At 42.8% G+C, this 20,993-nt stretch overlaps 1 protein-coding gene across 1 annotated transcript in view; it reads right to left on the bottom strand.

Moving 5' to 3' along the window:
• B3GNTL1 (UDP-GlcNAc:betaGal beta-1,3-N-acetylglucosaminyltransferase like 1) overlaps positions 1 to 19,637 on the bottom strand; it is a 106,381-nt gene extending 86,744 nt beyond the window's left edge. The window contains exons 1-3 of the mRNA XM_052658514.1: positions 19,575 to 19,637; positions 17,571 to 17,687; positions 17,371 to 17,470 (exon numbers count right to left, since the gene is read on the bottom strand). Coding sequence (XP_052514474.1) covers positions 17,371 to 17,470; positions 17,571 to 17,687; positions 19,575 to 19,637 — 280 coding nt within the window. The remainder of the gene's footprint in view (positions 1 to 17,370; positions 17,471 to 17,570; positions 17,688 to 19,574) is intronic.
• Positions 19,638 to 20,993: the final 1,356 nt, after the last annotated feature.

Raw genomic sequence — 20,993 nt, 5'->3', positions numbered from 1 at the left:
TCAGCTCCCCCAGGAGATGCAGACCGAACTTCACCAAGACGTGACTGGCACAAGAACCCCTCACGGAATAGAAAATAGACCACGTGTATGAAAATCCTGGCCGTACACAGAGTTGGTGCCACTTGCACTGCTGAGCACTGGGATGGCACGTGGAGCACAAAGGCTGCAGATTCACCTGTGCCTAGGAATCAGGGAAGCAGTGCCCCAGGGATGGGGGCCTTCCAGGGCTGGTGAGGTCAGCTCTGCCTCAGGGAGCTGGCTTCAGGGTGTGTTCAGTTTGTGGAAAAATAATTGAGCTGTACTTTGATGATAGGTGTACTTTCCTACATGGGTATTGCATTTTAAAAAATGGTTTAAAATCCCAGTCTTCAAAGAGATTACAACAGAGTTGGAAAGAGAGGTAACCAAAAACCTATGTAAAGTGCCAAAGGAATGGTGGGAAGCACTAGGGAGGCTTATAGAGAGGAGATGGGACCATGGCAGAGGGGGTCAGAGAGGCAACAGGAGTGTAAATTCAGAGAATGAGGTTCTGAGTGATGGGCTGGGCAGTGAGCAGCATGGGGAGCACAGACAGCACTCACAGGGAGGGCAGCTAGGGAAGGCTTCAGAACAGGAAGAGTGCAGAAATCAACACACAGCAGGCCTGGTCTGCATGCCGAGGGCGGGGAAGGTTAGAGGAGGCACTGAGAACCAAAGAAGGAGCCAGGGGCCTTTGTGGGGCACAATTCCCAACTCCCTAGAAAAGAGGTTCCGGTACCCTAATCGCATTACAGAGATACTTAGATTTGGTGCCACCCTGGAAAGTCACACAAAGCAGAACAGGTGTGTGCAGAATTAAAACAATAAATTCCTCTGACTCAAAGCTGAGATGACCTGAAGACTGTGGTCCGCCCCAGGGGACACCAGCAAAGGTCTGCCCCAGGCCTCACCCCAGGTGCTCCCCAATTTTCTGCAGTTAGGGGAGCAGGCGGAGAAAGCAGGTCCCTCCTGTTACTCGGCCGTGCTCTGGAGCACTGCAACCACAAGGATGGACCACAGCCCTTGCGCAGGGCGTCAAAGGGTATGACCCAGAGTGGTGTCTGGCTATTATCACGTGAAGTAGCACCTTAATTTCCAGCATTAATCCTAGAGCTTGGCCAACCCAAACCACTTAGTGGGACTGTCACAGATTTCAAAGAACCACAGGTATAACAAGCAAGCAAAGGAAAAGCACAGAAGGGGAGGCAGGAGCCTGCCTCCTGACCCCTGGGGATGGATTAGCAGCTAGAGCTGAATCTCCATCATCACTGCAAAGCAAGGCAGGCCCAGAGAAACAGCGCATGGAATCAAAATGAAAAAAAACGGGAAGAGACTTTTCATAATCACTTTGAAATCAGCAAGAAAGTGGTTTTATTGGCATTGGGTTTTAGAAGGGGAAAAACTGACCCCAAGAATTTGGGTAATGAAGGAAAACGCATCTACCAAGGAAGCTGAAAGTTTCTCACGATGAGTCTTGTGTTTGGCAAAGATAAGGAATTTGCTTTAATATTATTGCCTTGAAAAGTCAAATGTTTGTGCCAGGGCCTGATGTTTGGGGAGGCCTGTCCCTTTGTGAGGGAAGTCGGTTGTCATGGTCACAGCAGGAAAAACTCCCGCCTCGGTGCGATATTAACATTCCTTACTCTTGGAGAGAAGAGGGTGGGATTGTGTTTTACTTCAATTTTAGCAAGTGATCACATTATTAAGAAATGTTTTGCTCTACTATGATATGAAATAATAGTAAATGAATCTTAACTCAATTTAAATACCCAACACTTCTAAAAATAGATACTTTGGGTCTACAGTATCCAATAGTCGTTATAACATTGCCTATTTAAGAAAATATTATTATAGGAAAATGCGTCCTTTCTGACATAATCAAATTAACTCCATTTTATTAATGTGTAACACAGGATTCCCATGAAATCGCCTTATCCAACCTCAAAGAGACAGCAGAATCATTTCTTCACAATATTACAATTTACTTTTTTGTAGAATACATACAAAGGTGATGTGGCTCAAGTTATATCTACTCTATAAAAAGCATTTTCTGAAAGATAAAACTTGCTTTTAAAGTAGAGATTATACAACCAATCACAGGAGTCATCAAAATGCCTTTAACTTACTCTCATTCCACTATGGAAGATGCAAAACATCTTAATTTTTAAAAATCTTCAAAGGTTGTTCATAGTCGTTGTTGCCGTTCAGTTGCTCAGTCATGTCTGACTCTGCCGACCCATGGACTGCAGCACACCAGGCTTACCTGTCCTTCACCATCTCCCAGAGCTTGCTCAAACTCACGTCCGTTGAATCGGTGATGCCATCCAACCATCTCATCCTCTGTCATCCCCTTCTCCTCCTGCCTTCTATCCTTCCCAGCATCAGGGTCTTTTCCAGTGAGTCAGCTCTTTGCATCAGGTGACCAAAGCACTGGAGCTTCAGCTTCAGCATCATTGCTTCCAGTGAATATTCAGGACTGATTTCCTTTAGGATGGACTGGCTGGACCTCCTTGCAGTCCAAGAGACTCTCAAGAGTCTTCTCCAACACCGCAGTTCAAAAGCATCAATTCTTCGGCATGTTTCAGAAGGAAGTTGAAATACACGTTCCACAATAACTGATCTATAAACAATTTCTAACAGACTAAGCAAGAGAGTTCCAGAAAAACATCTATTTCTGCTTTATTGACTATGCCAAAGCCTTTGACTGTGTGGATCACAATAAACTGTGGAAAATTCTGAAAGAGATGGGAATACCAGACCACCTAACCTGCCTCTTGAGAACTCTGTATGCAGGTCAGGAAGCAACAGTTAGAACTGGACATGGAACAACAGACTGGTTCCAAATAGGAAAAGAAGTACGTCAAGACTGTATATTGTCACCCTGTTTATTTAACTTCTATGCAGAGTACATCATGAGAAACGCTGGACTGGAAGAAACACAAACTGGAATCAAGATTGCTGGGAGAAATATCAATAACCTCAGATATGCAGATGACACCACCCTTATGGCAGAAAGTGAAGAGGAGCTAAAGAGCCTCTTGATGAAAGTGAAAGAGGAAAGCGAAAAAGTTGGCTTAAAGCTCAACATTCAGAAAACAAAGATCATGGCATCCGGTCCCATCACTTCATGGGAAATAGATGGGGAAACAGTGGAAACCATGTCAGACTTTATTGTTTGGGGCTCCAAAATCACTGCAGATGGTGACTGCAGCCATGAAATTAAAAGACGCTTACTCCTTGGAAGCAAAGTTATGACCAACTTAGATAGTATATTAAAAAGCAAAGACATTACTTTGCCGACTAAGGTCTGTCTAGTCAAGGCTATGGTTTTTCCTGTGGTCATGTATGGATGTGAGAGTTGGATTGTGAAGAAAGCTGAGCGCCGAAAAATTGATGCTTTTGAACTGTGGTGTTGGAGAAGACTCTTGAGAGTCCCTTGGTCTGCAAGGAGATCCAACCAGTCCATTCTGAAGGAGATCAGCCCTGGGATTTCTTTGGAAGGAATGATGTTAAAGCTGAAACTCCAGTACTTTGGCCACCTCATGTGAAGAGTTGACTCACTGGAAAAGACTCTGATGCTGGGAGGGATTGGGGGCAGGAGGAGAAGGGGACGACCGAGGATGAGATGGCTGGATGGCATCACGGACTCGATGACGTGAGTCTGAGTGAACTCCGGGAGATGGTGATGGACAGGGAGGCCTGGCGTGCTGCGATTCATGGGGTCACAAAGAGTTGGACATGACTGAGCGACTGAACTGAACTGACTGAACAGACTAAAGATAATGAAAACAAGAAATATTTGGGGGGATATATTAAAAATGTGCACCAGATGATGAAGAGGAGGAGGAGGAAGAAGACAGTAACAGGACAGCTGCTAGACTTCTTGAGGGCCCACCACATGCGGCCTCTTCTGGAACCCTGCTCCCATCAGCTTGTCCTACACCCTCCCAACGCCCACGTGGGCACTACTGATATGGCTTGTTCACAAAGAAGGAAATCAAGGCATGGGTTGGGTGCAGTGGACCCAACTGTGGAGCCCTCACCCAGCAACAGGCACCTCTGCATGGGGTCACTGTGCAACGTCAAAGAACACAGTCTTTCCATAGGAACCTTCTAAAAGCAGGAAAGAAAAAAAAGAGCTTTCTTCTTTTAAAGGACCAAGATTTTAAAACTATTTCTGATTTTTAATTTTTTTCTAAAATATTTTCTACAGTTTTCTGCTTTCCTAGGTAGAGGGCACTGGCTGCTATTTGTGAGGAACACGAGGCAGGGCAGGGGAGCATTTTTTGGGAGAGAAGTTTGTTTCATTCGCAAAAGTCCAATTGTTTCTTAACTCACCTTCACCAACATTCACCCTTTACTTGTCCCCCTCCCCCAAGAAACAAAAACAAAAATACTGGCTGGAAGCTACAAAAGGCAAAGCAAAGGGCACTTGTCCTGGTTGCCCTCGGTGGGAGGATAAGCCCCTTCACAGAACAGTGCACTATATTCCTTAAGAGCTAGTGTTCAGAGATGTTTAAACCCGTTAGAGGGCGGGCCCCAGAAAGCTCAACTTGGGGGTGGGGGATGAACTCCAGGGAAATCAGCAAGTCCCCCAGGGGTGGCAACACAGTCCTCCCAGAACTCAGGCGAGAACCACGTGAACTTGCAAGGGGCACAAGCAAGAATCATCAAGTGAAAGTGAACACCCAGCAATGGAAGAAAGGACCAGAGAGAAAGCAGGAAGATGAGAAGGGGGCTTATAGGACAAGAGGTGTAGAGAGAGCAGGACTATCTCTCCCACTCACACCTTTCCCCTGAGAGCTATCCTGAATGCTCCAGTCCTAACCCAAACCCTACTGACCCCCTCACCGGGAAAGGATCTGAGCAGCGGTGACCCTGTGTGTTGGTAAGTCACCCACTGGGTCAGAACAGGATCTCAAAGTGAACACCCCCTTGGATCTCATCTGAGGGGTATTCCAGGAGGATCCCAAAATCTTTAGCTGTGTCAGGAGCTAACAAGACTCCCTCAGGACCAAGCCCACCGTAGAGTGGAGGTGAAGCTGCACATTCCTGAGGGTTTTAAAGGAGTGGATGTACCTCAGTATCTCTCGGGAAGATTCTTTACAAACCCCTTGCTATGTTTGTACCCCAGACAAATTACACAAGAAAATCTTAGCGTAGCAGGACTTGGCCATCAGGTTTCCTAGAGCCCCCTAGACTATTCTAACATGCAGCCAAAATTAAAGAAAGATATGACTCCTAAAAGTTACAGGAACCTGTCCACCAGCCAGTCTTATCATCTGTCCTGCATCCACCTTCAGTTCTAGCAGTCTGTGCAGGCATATAAACTTATTCTCAAGTTTTACCTGAAAACTGTAAAGTCAAACTACTGGAAGCACAATAGATTACAATGAAAGCTAAGAATGCAAAGCTAATCATTCTGTAAAGAAACAAGGGTAAATGAAGAAACTACCACATCTTGACCCAGCTTCATGAAATTTCAAAACTCAAAACCCAAAGAGAAAAATCTTAGACACTTTCAGAAAAGATATCTTTAAAATAATAAGAATCAGATTGACATAAGATTTCTTACTAGAATCAGCAGACACCAGAAGATAATGAGGCAATTACTCCAAAATTCTAAGGAAAAATATTTTGCACCTAGAATTCTATACACAGCTAAACTGTCAAATAAGCATAGTACAAAATAAAGACATTTTCAGACATGTAAATACCCTGAATATTTTACAATCCACATACCAGATATGGAAAAACTACTTGAAGAAGTTTTCCAGAGAAATGAAAAAGGAACATAAAAAGAAAACGAAATAAAATAAAAAGCGAAGGGAAAAAACCAGTGGCACATGCATATAAAGTAGAAGGGAATAAAGCAGAAGATTTTTTAAAGGCTCCATAGATCTTGACACCTGGGAATCCCCTCAATGTGCAGCACGGGGTTAGCAGCAGATTCGTTTCAGTTCCTCTTCCAAGTCTAATCCACTAGGTGGTCTGCAGTGAAGAACAGTTACTTCTTTACAAGGTTTAAACGGTTGGAGTCAACTTATTAATCAAGTTTATAAAACAAAAAGAGTTACAGAACAGAATGTGAAGATTATAAACGCTGACAGTATAAATATAACAAACTAAAACTCTGAAGGAGGAAAAACGAGAAAAGGAAGTGTGAAGTCCCTTCAGTGGGTTAAATGTTTCCTCTTTCATAGCAAGTATCAACTGATTCTGTGAATTAAATAAATCCAGTAGGAACTAAAAAACACTGGTTGCTCCTAGGGTATGGGGCTTTTAACATTTCATTGCAGACTTTCCTATATGCCTACATTTTTTTTTAAACCACATTTTCTTTATTTTAAAAATATCTGCAATTAGTCAAAGCAGACATTTATTCATGAAAATAAGTAAAAGGTTTTCCTGCCATCTAAACGTAGGCTGGAAGCTAGTTTACTGGGGAGGCTGAAACAAAAGGGGGCCGAATTATTCTATGCAGTCATTGCTCTTACAAAGCTACGTTATCAAGCCCCAGATGGAGCCAGACATGTAACTCACACAAGAAAACTACAAACCAATGTTCTCTGTGTACACAGATGTAAAAATCCTTAAGAAAGCGTATCAATTTCATTGCATAAAAACACTATACTGTCACTGTTGATTAATTCTGGCACTGTGAGAGTGATCATTATTAAGAAAAATACTAATGTAATTTACCACGATAAAAATTTTGGGAGGGAAAAAAAAATCACCTTAACAGATATCTAAAAGACATTTAATTAAATTATATACTCATACCTCATTTTCTGAAGGCTTACTAAATTAGAGATATCAAGGTACCTGATAAAAGTATCTATCAGAAAGCAATAGTAAATATCATGCTTGTAACGTGGAAACACTACAAACATTTCCACTAAGACAGCACAATAAAAAGATTAGTTAATGTGATCCCACATTGTTCTTCTAGACTTCCTACCCCAATGCTACTTATGAAAACAAAGAATAAATCAGAAATAAAGAAACAAAACTAAAATATTTATTCAGGATTAGATTGCCTAACTAGACAATCCAAGATAATGTGATAAACTATTGGCATTGGATATGACAGGGAACCAAAGAAACTGGGAGTCTTCCCTCTCTACCCAAGTCAACACTACAGGCAAAAGATCATAAGGCTCTGAACACCCAATTGAAAAACTGTAGGAACCTCAAGAGGAGCCAGAAAGAGGTCATACGCTGGTGTGGAAGGAAACCCAACACCACAGTTCGGGGGCTTGCTTGGCAAGAATTTCTGGACTATGTTCTTTCCTCCCCCTACTGCTGTTTGGCGAGCTGACTGCCCACCCATCCCTCCATCTCTGCAAAGCACAAGAACTGCAGGTTCAGGAGATAGCACAGGATGGGAGAAGCTGCTCCCGCAAATACACAAGGCCAGCCACCTAAGGCCTCCCCTTCTCTTCTCCCTGTCCACTCTGAAAAGGAACAGAGTAAGATGGAAGCACGAATGGAAGGGAAGCAAAGGGAGGAAGGCAAAAGCAGTACAGGCAGGTTACCCAAGAGACAAGCTCACTTGAATGGGGCAGGGCTCTGGGGGCAGAAGTGAAGTCGCTCAGTCGAGTCCAACTCTTTGCGACCCCATGGACTGTAGCCTACCACACTCCTTCATCCACGGGATTTTCCAGGCAAGAGTACTGGAGTGGGTTGCCATTTCCTTCTCATGGACTAAAGGAAGGATAATAAAGCTTGTGATGAAATTTCTTCATCACAGTATTCACCAGCCAACACTCAAATGCACCAGATAAAGACATACAAAAGGTGTAAGAATTCATTGCCAACAGACCATCACTACGAGGAATGTTTTAAAATGTCCCTCAGGCAGAAGAAAAAGCAGATGGGCATCTGGTTCTATTCAAAGAAATGAAGAGCACTGAAAACCATAATTATATGAGTAAATGAGTAATTTTCTTTCTTATTATTTCACTCTCTTAAAAAGATGATTGACTATTTAAACTAAGTTAATACCAGCATTTGTGGGGTCTACAGCACATGTAAAAGTAGAATGCATGACAACAGCTTCAAAAAAGGTAGGAAGGGAGAAATGGACGTGCACTGTCCAGTCCTCACACTATACACGAAGTTCTACATACATTTGAGGGATTGAACTTGCTAAGTTGTATATACTATAAACTCAAATCAACCATTAAAACAGCAAAAAAGGGAACTGTAACTATTAAGCCAACAAAGAAGATGAAGAAGAACCATAAGGAATTTTTATTGGAGCTGGTATGATGGTATGCAGAGCTCCACAGCTGCTTGCCAGCAAAACTGGTGAAACTTATTTTTAAAAACCCAACCATTTACAGTCTCTGGAAATAGCCCTAAGGGCACCAAGCAAATGAAAAAAAAATTTATTCAAGAAAATCTACTAAAACTCAGTAATAGTAATATCAAAAACCTCAGATATGCAGATAACACTACCTTTATGGCAGAAAGGGAACAGGAACTAAAGAGCCTGTTGATAAAGGTAAAAGAGTGAAAAAGCTGGCTTAAAACTCAACATTCAAAAAACTAAGATGGTGGCATCCAGTCCCACCACTTCATGGCAAATAGATGGGGAAACAGTGACAGGCTTTATTTTCTTGGGCTCCAAAATCTCTGTGGATGGTGACTTCAACCATGAAATTAAAAGACACTTGCTCCTTGGAAGAAACGCTATAACCAACCTAGACAGCATGTTAAAAAGCAGAGACATGACTTTGCCAACAAAAGTCCATCTAGTCTAAGCTATGGTTTTTCCAGTAGTCATGCATGGATGTGAGAGTTGGACAAATGAAAGCTGAGCGCCAAAGAATTGATGCTTTTGAACTGTGGTGCTAGAGAAGACTCTTGAGAGTCTCTAGGACTGCAAGGAGATCAAAACAGTCAATCCTAAAGAAATCAACCTTGAATATTCACTGGAAGGACTGATGCTGAAGCTGAAGCTCCAATACTTTGGCCACATGATGCAAAGAACCAACTTACTGGAAAGGAGCCTGAATCCTGGGAAGGATTGAAGGCAGGAAAACAGGGCGTTAGAGGATGAGATGATTGGATGGCATCACTGACAACAATGGGCATGGGTTTGAACAAACTCCAAAAGATGGTGAAGGACAGAGAAGTCTGGCTGCAGTCCACACTACAGTCCATGGGGTCGTGAAGAGTTGGACACAACTGAGAGACTGAACAACAACAAGATGTTTGAGCTGAGATCTGCTCCTTCCCTCCCCCTAAGGAGGAAGCCCACCCTAGACAGATATAGCCAAACACACAAGCTTCCCTCTTCTGCTTGGCCTGTCAAAAGCTGTTTTCCTGAAAGAGACAGGGCAGCAATATTTCTCATCCTGACCCCAGGTACCTGTTGCTGAGGTTGAGGCCCAGGCAAGTCGAAAAGTGGGGCTCCCTTTTCCCACCAGCCCCCATGCTGCATTGGATGCTCTGTCACCTTGGGTAGAAAACTGGGGACCCAAATGCCCTAGCTCTGGCTTGTGGGGTAGGGGGTTCCTATGAAGAGAGATAAGGGGTTGCTGCCCTTCCCCTACTTCACTTGCAATAGGGTGTGAAGTTTAAGCCCTAGGGTACGCTCAAAACAGAAGTAAAGGCAGCTGGAAGAAGCGACTGATAGATTCGTTGACAATACTGGTTAACCTGTGGGACGACCAGTTCGTCAAACATAAATGGGTAAGAGATGGCTGGGAAGAACTCTCCCAGTGTCAGAACAAACTTTAAACACTGACCTCAAGAACTATTCCTTTGAAGGAGCTTGAGTTCACCTGAATTATTCTTATGCCCCTAGGTATAGCTGAAAACAGTAAAGCAGCTAGCAATCGGTGGAGCTTGACAGCTGGGTGTGGTCAGAGGAAGAGAGGCCGGCCCACACCACTGCCCCTCAGGATGACTGTGGGCATGCCGGCACTGCACTCCTGAGGCAGAGCACTAGCGGTTCCATACCGCAGGCACAGGGGAGCAGACTTTACTGAGACTATCCAAGCAGTCACTTCACAAGCAAACAAGTCAATAAGAGTAACAACCCTAGACGGATGGGAAACCAGTACCTGGGACATGTTATCTACTATGTCCAGTTTCTAACAAAATTAGGAGACATGTGAAGAAACAAGAAAGCAAGACCCAGACACCAAAGAAAAAGAAGGCACAGGAACTTCCAATGAGAGCACCAGGTGTTTGATTTAACAAAGACCTCAAAGCAACCATTATACATATGCTCAAAGACCTAATGCGCTGTGCTTAGTCGCTCAGTCATGTCCGACTCTTTGTGGCCCCATGGACTGAAGCCCGCCAGCCTCCTCTGTCCATGAGGATTCTCCAGGCAAGAACACTGGAGTGGGTTGCCATGCCCTCCTCCAGGGGATCTTCCCCACCCAGGGATCAAACCCAGGTCTCCTGCATCGCAGGTGGACTCTTTACTGTCTGAGCCACCATGGAAGCCCAAGAATACTGGAGTGGGTAGTCTATCCCTTTTCCAAGGGATCTTCTCAACCCAGGAATCAAACCAAGGTCTCCTGTGCTGCAGGTGGATTCTTTACCAGTGGAGCTGCCAAGGAAGCCCCAAAATAAAAATACAGCATACCAAAACTTATAGGAGGCTGCAAAATCAGTGCTCAGAGGGAAATTTATAGCTATAAATGTCTACATAAGAGATCTCAAATCAACAACCTAACTTTACACCTTAAGGAACTAGAAAAAGAAGAACAAACTAAACAAACAGCTAGCAGAAGGAAAGAAATAATAAAAGGTTCAGAGCAGAGACAAAATGAAATAGAGAGTTAAAAAAAAAAAGTGAGACTCAATGAAACCAAAAGTTGGTTCTTTGAAAAGATCAACAACATTGACAAATCTTTAGCTACACTAAGAACAAAGATGCTTCAAATTACTAAAATGAAAGATGAAAGTGGGGGGACTTCCCTGGCGGTCCAGTGGTTGACTCTGCACAAGCTGTGAAGCATAGCCCAAAAAAAAAGGGTGCACATTACTACTAAACTTAACAGAAGCCTAAAAAGATTATAACTGAATATTATGAACAACTACATGCCAACAAATTAGAAACTTAGATGAAAAGGACAAATTTCTATAAACACACTACCAAAACTAACTCAAGAAGAAATAAAATATCTGAACAAACCTGTAACAAAAACACAGGCTGAATCAGTAATCAAAATCCCCCAATAAAAAGGCTAGGATCAGATGGTTTCACTAATGACTTCTACAAAACATTTAGAGAATTCACAACAATCCTTCTCAAACTCGTCCAAAAATAAAAAAAAATGAAGAAAAGAAAACACCTCTTAACTCATTCTATGAAGCCAGCATTACTTTGATGCTATAGCCAGACAGATACATCCAAAGAAAAGAAAACTACATACCAATATCCCTTATGAATCTTTATAGAACTCTTCAACAAAACACTAGCAAACTAAATCTAGCAGCATATTAGAAAGATTATACACTATGACCCAGTGGGATTTATTCCAGTAATGCAAGGGTAGTTCATCATATGAAATCAATTGATGTTAATATATCACGTTCATAGAACTGAAGGAAAAAAACTTATATGATCATCTCAACTGATACAGAAAAAAGGATGGACAAAATCTTTCATGATTAAGAAAAATACAGTTAACAAACTAGCAATTGAAGGTAACTTCCTCAGCATGATTATAAATCAGTATTTATAAAAATCCACAGCTAACATTATACTCAAAGGTGAAACACCACAAGCTTTCCCCCTAAGATCAGGGTCAAGAGAAGGATGTCTCCTCTCCCCACTCTTATTAAACACTGGAAGTTCTAGCTGGAGCAATTAGGCAAGAAAAAGAAATAAGCCATTCAATTAAAAAGGAAGAAGTAAAACTATTTCAGTTTCAGATGGCATATTCTTAAATATAGAAAATCCTAAAAATTCACACACAAAATAACTGCTAGAGCTAATAAACGATTACAGCAAAATTTCAGGATACAAAATTAACACGCAGAAAAATCAGTTTCCCTTTACACTAACAATGAACAATCTGAGAAGAAAATTAAAAAGACAATTCCATTCACAAAATCAATGAAAAAACAAATGCTGAAGAAAGAGGTGAAACACTTGTACCTTGAAAGTTACAAAGCATTGATAAAAGAAACCAAAGAAGACCTAAGGAAAGACACTCTTGTGTTCACGAACTGAAGTCTTACTACTGTTAAAGTGATAATACAAACCAAATAGATCTACAGATTCAATGCCATCCCCCATCAAAATTCCAATGGTCCTTCTTAAAAACGTGGAAAATCTGATCCTATGGTTCATGGATGTGTGCATGCTAAGTCACTTCAGTTGTGTCCAGTTCTTTGGGACCCTATGGACTGTGGCCTGCCAGACTCCTCTGTCCATGGGATTCTCCAGGCAAGAATACTGGAGTGGGTTGCCATGCCCTCCTCCAGGGGATCTTCCTGACCCAGAGATCGAACTCACATCTGCTGCACTGGCAGGTAAGTTCTTCACGACTAGTGCCACCTGAGAAGCCCACCCAAAGTTCTTATGAAATTGTAAAACAATTTTGAGAAAGGAAAACAAAGTTGAAAGACTCATACTTCCCAATATCAAAACCTACCACAAAGCTATAGTAATCAAAGCAGTGTGATGCTTATTGGCTTTAGAGTCCAGAAATGGCATTCATTTCCAGCAACTGATTTTCAAAGAACTAAAGAGCCTCTTGATGAAAGTGAAAGAGGAGAGTGAATAAGTTGGCTTAAAACTCAACATTCAGAAAACTAAGATCATGGCATCTGATCCCATCACTTCAAGGCAAACAGATGGGGGAACAATGGAAACAGTGACAGACTTTATTTTTCTGGGCTCCAAGATCACTGCAGACGGTGACTGGAGCCATGAAATTAAAAGACGCTTACTCCTTGGAAGAAAAGTTATGACCAACCTAGAGAGCAGAGACATTATTAAAAAGCAGAGACATTACTTTGCCAACAAAGGTCCATCTAATAAAAGCTACATTTTTTCCAATAGTCGTGCATGGATATGAGAGTTGGACTATAAAGAAAGCTGAGTGCTGAAAAATTGATGCTTTTGAACTGTGGTATTGGAGAAGACTCTTGAGAGTCCCTTGGACTGCAAGGAGATCCAACCAGTCAACCCTAAAGGAAATCAGTCTTGAATATTCATTGGAAGGACTGATGCTGAAGTTGAAACTCCAATACTTTGACCATCTGATGCAAAGAACTGACTCATTTGAAAAGACCCTGATGCTGGGAAAGATTGAAGACAAGAGGAGAAGGGAATGATAGAGGATGAGATGGTTGTATGGCATCACCAACTCATCATGGACATGAGTTTGGGTAAGCTCCAGGAGTTGGTAAAGGACAGGGAAGCCTGGCACGCTGCAGTCCATGGGGTTGCAAAGAGTCGGACATGACTGAGCAACTGAACTGAACTGATTTTCAAAAGGGTACCAAAACTTTCAATGAAGAAAGAATAGTCTGAAACAAATACTGTCAGAACAGCTCAACATCTACATGCAAAGGAATGAAGTTATACTTACTTTACACTATATAAAAAATGAATTCAAAATGGAACAAAGACCTACATAGAAAAGCTCAAATTATAAAATTATTTGAAAAAAACAAAGGAATAAATCTTCATGACTTTGATTTGGCAATGAGTTTTTAGATATGACACCAAAAGTACGTGTAATGACAACAAAAATAAATCGGATTTCATCAAAACTATAATTTTTGTGCATCAAAGGATATTCTCAGGAGAGTGAGAAGACAACCCAAAGACAGCCCAACCCAAAGAAAATATCTGCAAATCATATATCTGATAAGAGTCTAGTATCCAGAATATGTAAAGAACTTGTAGCTCAACCAGGAAAAAACAATCAAATTTTAAAATGACTTGAATAGACATTTCTCCAAAGATGATACACAAATGGCCAACACAAACACAAAAAGAGGTTCCATATCATTAGTCAGAAGGGAAAAGCAAATAAAAACTACAATGAGATGAGAAACCATTTCATACCCACTAGCATGGCCATAACAAAAACAAACCCAGAAAATAAGAAGTGTTTGTGAGGATGTGGAGAAACTGGAACCTTCATACATGGCTGGTGGCACTGTAAAATGGTGCAGCTGATGTGGAAAATAGTCCAGCAGTTCCTCAATGTGTTCAAACAAAGAATTACAATATGACCCAGCAATACCACTACAAGGTATATACCCGAAGAAACTGAAAACCCGTGTTCAAACAAAAATTTATACACAAATGTTTACACTAGCATGCTTCATAACAGCCTAAAAGTAGACCAACCCAAATGTGCCTCAACTGGTGAATGGATAAACAAAATGTGGTATACCTATACCATAAAATAGTATTCTCTCATAAAAAGGAATGAAGTACTAATATATGCCTCAACAGACACCTTAAAAACACTGAACAATGAAAGAAACCTGTCACAAAAATAACACATATTATATGATTCAGTTTATCTGAAATGTCCAAAATAGGCAAATCTATAGACAGAAAGTAAATCAGTGGTTGCACAGAACTGGGAGGAATAGGGTATGGAGGGTGACAACGAAAGGATGCAGAGTTCCTTTTTGAGGTGATGAAAATGTTCTAAAATTGACTGTGGTGGTGGCTGCACACATTTGTGAATCTACTTAAAAACAACTTGATTATATATTTTGATGGGTGACTTATGTGGTGTATAAATTATATTTCAATAACACTGTTATAAAATATATTTGATTAACCCAAACAAAGGCAGAAAAAGAGGAAAATGGAGTGAAGAATAGATATGATTAACAAAATAATAGCAAGAAGAGAGACTCAGATCTAACCACACCAATAATCACATTATATGTATCTAATGTAAACATCCCAGTTAAAAGGCAGAGATTGTCAGACTGGATTTAAAAAGCACGATCATATGCTGTCTACATGTGTATGTATGCTAAGTCACTTCAGTCATGCCTGACTCTTTGTGACCCTATGGACTGTAGCCTGCCAGGCTCCTTTGGCCATGGGATTCTCCAGGCAAGAATACTGGAATGCATTGCCATGCCCTCCTCTAGGGGATCTTTCTGACCCAGGGATGGAACTCATGGCTCATAAATATACACTGGCAGGCAGGTTCTTTACCACTAGCACCACCTGGGAAGCCCCTACAAGAATCTATAACGAAGGGGGCATCCTTTAAATATAAAGACAAGAATGGGTTAAGGGAAAAAATGATGGAAAAGATACGCTATGCTAACACTAGTCAAAATAAAGCCAGAGCAGTTAAATCAATATCAAACAAAGTACATTTCAGAGCAAAGAACATTACCAGAGATTAGGTAATGATGAAGGGGTCAATTCTTCACAACAGTCTCAAATTTTAACAGAGTAAAATTTAAAATGCATAAAGCCAAAAATGACAGAACAGCAAGAAAGAATAATAAATCTACAATTAGAGTTGCAGATTTCAATAACCCCTCTCAGTAACTGATAAAACAAGCAGAACTTGCATCAGCAAGGATACAGAAGATTTAAACAAGACTGTGTTCAACTGCATTTGCGTTTACAGAGAACTCCACCCAACACCAGCAAATACACAACCTTCTCAAGTGCACACAGAACATTTGCCGAGATAGGCCTTATCCTGGACTGTAAAGTAAATCTTACTAAACTTAAAAGATTCACATCAAAAAAACATGTTCTCTTACGTCAGAGGAATTAAAATAAGAAATAAATAACATAAAGATATCTGGAAAATCCCTCAAATATTTGGAAACTAAATACTCTACTTCAAATAATCCATAAATCAAATAAAAAATCAAAGGAAGCAGTTAGAAGGTATTTTGCAGCTGAACGAAAATTAAAACACAATATATCAGAATTTGTGGGATGTTAATGCGATACTTAGGGGGCAGTTTATATCACTAAATGCCAGTTTTAGAAAATGAGAAAGGTCTCAAACCAGTGACCTCAGCTTTCACCTTAAGAATTCCAAGAAGAATAAATTAAACCCAAAGTAAGCAGAAAAAAAGAAAATGCAATTCAGAGTGGAAATAGAAAACAGACAAAATAGGCAAAAGAAAAACAATATAAACAATCAATGAAACCAAAAGCTGATTCTTCAAGAAAATTGTTTTTTAAATGGACAAAAACAAATCTAATGTCACAAGAAAAGAATTTTAAGAATTAGAGGGGGAGCTTCCTGGTGGCTCAGAGGTTAAAGCACATGCCTGCAATGTGGGAGACCTGGGTTCGATTCCTGGGTTGGGAAGACCCCCTGGAGAAGGAAATGGCAACCTACTCCAGTATTCTTGCCTGGAGAATCCCATGGACAGAGGAGCCTGGTGGGCTGCAGTTCACCAGGTCGCAAAGAGTCGGACACGACTGAGCAACTTCACTTTCATTCTCACTTTCCCTGGTGCTCCAGGGCTTCCTGGTGGCTCAGATGGTAAAGAATCCGCCAGCAATGCGGGAGACCTGGGTTCAATCCCTGGGTTTATGAAGATCCCCTGGAGAAGGGAATGGCTACCCACCCCAGTATTCTTGCCTGGAGAACTCCATGAACAGAGGAACCCGGTGGGCTACAGTCCACGAGGTCGAAAAGAGCTAGAGGCAACTGAGCAACTTTCACTTTTTTTTCCCTGATTGTTCAGCGGTTAAGAATCCACCGCGAAATGCACGGGACACCGGTTTGATCCCTGGTCTGGGAAGATCCACCTGCCGAGAGGCAACTAAGCCATGGGCCACAACTATTGAGCCCATGTGCTCTAGAGCCTATACTCCACAAGTGAAGCCTCTGCAGTGAGAAGCCGGTGCACCGCAAAGAGCAGCCCCTCCTGGTCACAACCAGAGGAAGTCCACACACAGCAACGAAGACCCAGTACAGCCAAAAAAAAGAATTAGAAATGATCAATAATGACCATTCACATCAGGAATAAAAACACTTAAGGGCTTTCTGTTAGGCTAAATAAGCAAGGAATGAGCAGGGGTTCAATGTTATGCGGCAACGTGGATGGGAAGGGAGTATGGGGGAGAATGGATACACGTATGTGTATGGCTGAGTCCCTTCACTCTTCACCTGAAAGTACCTCAACATTGTTAACTGGCTATACCCCAATACAAAATAAAAAGTAAAAAAAAGAATGAGCAGAGGTCATACACAAATCCTTACTGAAGCACAAGAAAACCAGCCCTACCGGGTCCTTAATAAGTGGTACACTCCAATATTACTTAGCATACTTTTCACTAAGATTTGAACAACAGGAAACTATTTAAGTACATAAGTTGATAAGAATAATAAACTAAAGACGGTTACTGACCTCCTCGGGGAGAAGGAGAATCATGCCCTCCAATGACCACGAGCATGCCGGAATCTTCCAGCTTCTTTTTCCATTTTTCAATGATAGTCATGGACTTGTCCTGAAAGTACGAGGAGGTTGGCAGGTCAGGAAACTTTCCTCCAAATGGTCAGAGGTGACTTACACTAAGGCTAAATGACCAACAGGAAGTTTGTAAATACCTTACTGGCATCATTAAAAATGGAGAGCTCCATGGAGCCTTCAAAGTCCTGCTGCAAAACCGACCCCAAGCATTCGTCCAACCACGGTTCAGCGTCATGGACCGGGAGGATAACAGACTGGAATTCAAAACAAATGAATTGAGAAACAAGTGTGGAAACTGAATTCTCTTTCCAAGACTCTAATTTACTTCCCCATTACCATCTGCACAATGCTCATTTTCCAAGCTCAAGACATGACTCACAGAACAACCCAGAATAAGGATTCCAGGGAGAGTACAACCTGACAAACAAAAGGTGCCTATGCCTCAAGATTTGTTGTCTTAGATTTCCCTGAATTGCTCTGATTGCTTTTAAAAAGGAAACAAAATCTGAAAGGCATCAAAAATGTTCCCTATTCAATGGCAAATTCATGTGGTTCCCAATCAGTGGTCAGAAACATCATCATTTTGGTTGAAACAAGCATCTGTGTATCTTTGAACCCACTCATGAAATAAGCATTTTCAGTAAACCATGATGTTAGAGGAACTGCAACAAAGAAACCCTTTTAAGTACCCGCTACACTTCAGTATAGCCTGGAGAATTCCATGGACAGAGGAGCCTGGAGGGCTACAGTCCCTGGGGTCCCAAAGAGTCAGACACAACTGAGCAACTAATACACACATACTTTAACAAAGTATGGGGACAGGGTTGGGAAAAAAGGAGGCAACCTCCCTACAGCTCTCTCTTCCTTTGCTCTATTCAGTTTAGGACAGTTTGGCACTGTCCTCTTCTCACAGGCCCACATAAAACAAACATTTCTGAAGTGCATAAAGTAAAAACAGTGAAACCTGAGTGCCAACAAAACGACTGATTACAGGATTTATCTTCTGTATCAGTTCAGTTCAGTTGCTCAGTCGTGTCCGACTCTTTGCGACCCCATGAATCGTGGCACGCCAGGCCTCCCTGTCCATCACCAACTCCCAGAGTTCATTCAGACTCGCGTCCATCGAGTCAGTGATGCCATCCAGCCATCTCATCCTCTGTCGTCCCCTTCTTCTCCTGCCCCCAATCCCTCCCAGCATCAAAGTCTTTTCCAATAAGTCAACTCTTCGCATGAGGTGGCCAAAGTACTGGAGTTTCAGCTTTAGCATCATTCCTTCCAAAGAAATCCCAGGGTACATTAAGCAATACAGACTTTGGGTATGAAAACAGAAGTTACAGTCAGTCCTCACTCTTGAGTTTATACCTTAAAGAAGAGTGGACATATTTCTAAACAAGAGAACAGAAACATAGGTCATCCAAGTGAGTGTGTACATATGCATGTACGGGTACACATGTGCAAATACATCTATACAAAACATACATAGGATTTTTAAATGCTAAATCTGAATATGGTTATGAAAAGCTCACAGATATAAGTACTGAAAATACAGTTTTGTCAAGGCAAGCTCTTTACTCTGAAGATCTAATTCAACAGTACTATCCCTTCCTAGACTTATGTTATTCACAAAAGTAGCTCCCTAACTTACTTACATATTTACTTTGGAATTATTTTTTAAAGGAAAAAAGGAGAGGATATTTTTACTGTTCTCGAGATCTACAATACAAAACATAATGTGAATTTCTGCCAGAGATGAGCCTAGATTACTCCGTCCGCACGCTTGCTGGTCGTCCGCACGCTTGCTGGTGCTTAAACGTTTATCTGGGCGGAGATATTCACAGGCTGCCCAAAAGAGGTGGTGGTAGTGTGTGAAATGGAGACCCCGGAAGACGGAGGGGAGAAGGACGGAGGGATGGAGCAGGGCGGAGAAGAGGAGGATGGAGGGAAGAGGGATGGAGGTGAAAAGAGAGAAGGAGCGGAGAGTAGAGGGATGGAGGTGAGGGGGACCGAGGTGTGACGTGAGGAGCGGATGAGACGAAGCTGGAATCTGAGAGACTGGGACCTGAACTGGAGCAGAGGGGCGGGGAGGGCCGGGGAGGGGCGGGGCGCCCCCCCACACCCCACCCCGCCAGCCGGGCACCTACCACTTGGGCGGGGGCGCGAGCCGGGCCGAGGGCCCGGGCGCCTGGGTACCCCCTGGCCAGCATGGCGCGCGCTCCTCGGGCTGCTCCGCCCACCTCGGGATACGGCGCCTGCGCGGGCGGCTAGCCGGGAGGCGGGACCGAGGCCGAGCGCCTCCGATTGGCGCAGTGGGACGCCGATCAAGCGGGGAGCCGTGGGCAGTGGAGAGGAGCGGTCTAGAGGGGCTGGAGGGCTCCCCAGAGAGCTTGTCAGCTTCTCTATCCTGAGGGACGCTTGTGTTACTGGGGTGCCTGGGTTGTGCAGGAGGTGGGGTTGGTGGGAAGACTCTGCGCCATCTGACATGGAAAGGTTCTATGTGAAGAGCAGGTGACCGCTTCCCTGCTCGGGGGATGGGGCGCCTCAGCGGCGCCCGAGTGCACCGGCTGTCACGCGGGCGTCCCGACCCATCTGGGTCAGTGAGCACAACTTCATAGCCTTCACCACCCAAACTAACGTTGAATGCAAATCATTCGACAAACCAGCAATTATGACAAAGCCGAACTGCTGTTTCATGTCTTGCAAGCGTTGCTTCAAATGTCATTGTTCCTTAAATTGCATCAGTGTTTTCAAAGCCTGTGGTAAAAATTGGAACACTTAGGCCAGATGAGTGAAAAATGCATCCTTATCTACAACGGGACAAAAGCAATCTGAGGATTTGTTTCCAAGGACCTGGTGTGCTCCAAGGGTTGGTATGTTAGGAATAGTTCCATTTTAAGGGACTCGGTAAAAAGTCACATTGTAACTTCCAGATCGTACTGTGGGCTTTGGAGCTCGACTGGCTCAGTAATCAGTGGGAGGAAGAGATAAGGGGTCCCCACGGCGTCTGGCACCTCCACTCCACAGCACATGCTATCAGAATTGGGCTTGGCTGCTCCTGTCTTGCTTCCTGTACATCTCCTGCTGCCAGAAGTTTGCTTTTCACTGCCTTCCCCCTAATAAAAATTTGGCTAGAGTCTGCTTTTTGCAAACATTCAGAGTGCCAAGAGGCACTTCAAAAGTGCAGGATCTGGCTGGGGATGGGGGTGGGGTGACGTTTAGATTCTTCTCTTCATGGTAGGAAGATTCTCAACAGAGGGGCCAGGCTATGAGGCCTGACGCCAACCCATCCCTGTCCCCCGCTCCCCGCCCCACCACGAGGGACATGAACATAGGGTAGGATAAGGAGGTGACAAAGTCATGGGCCTCTGAAGAGGAAGTGATGCAGGTCTCCCAAAGCTCTTGGCTCACCCCATGAGTGACAGTTTTCTTTATTTTTAAATGTTGTTTCTGCAGACTGTTGGCGAATCCTGGTTATTTTCAGAAAACCCAGTGCCAACTGCCGAGGCCTCCAAAATTTAAAAGCCCTCTTATGAGGTGGGTGCAGGCAGCAAAAATGGGCTTAG

Source organism: Budorcas taxicolor, chromosome 19 (genome assembly GCF_023091745.1).
Source record: "Budorcas taxicolor isolate Tak-1 chromosome 19, Takin1.1, whole genome shotgun sequence".
NCBI lineage: Eukaryota > Metazoa > Chordata > Mammalia > Artiodactyla > Bovidae > Budorcas > Budorcas taxicolor.
Note: the sequence above shows the minus strand (reverse complement) of the source record. Positions and strands in the feature narration are given on the sequence as shown.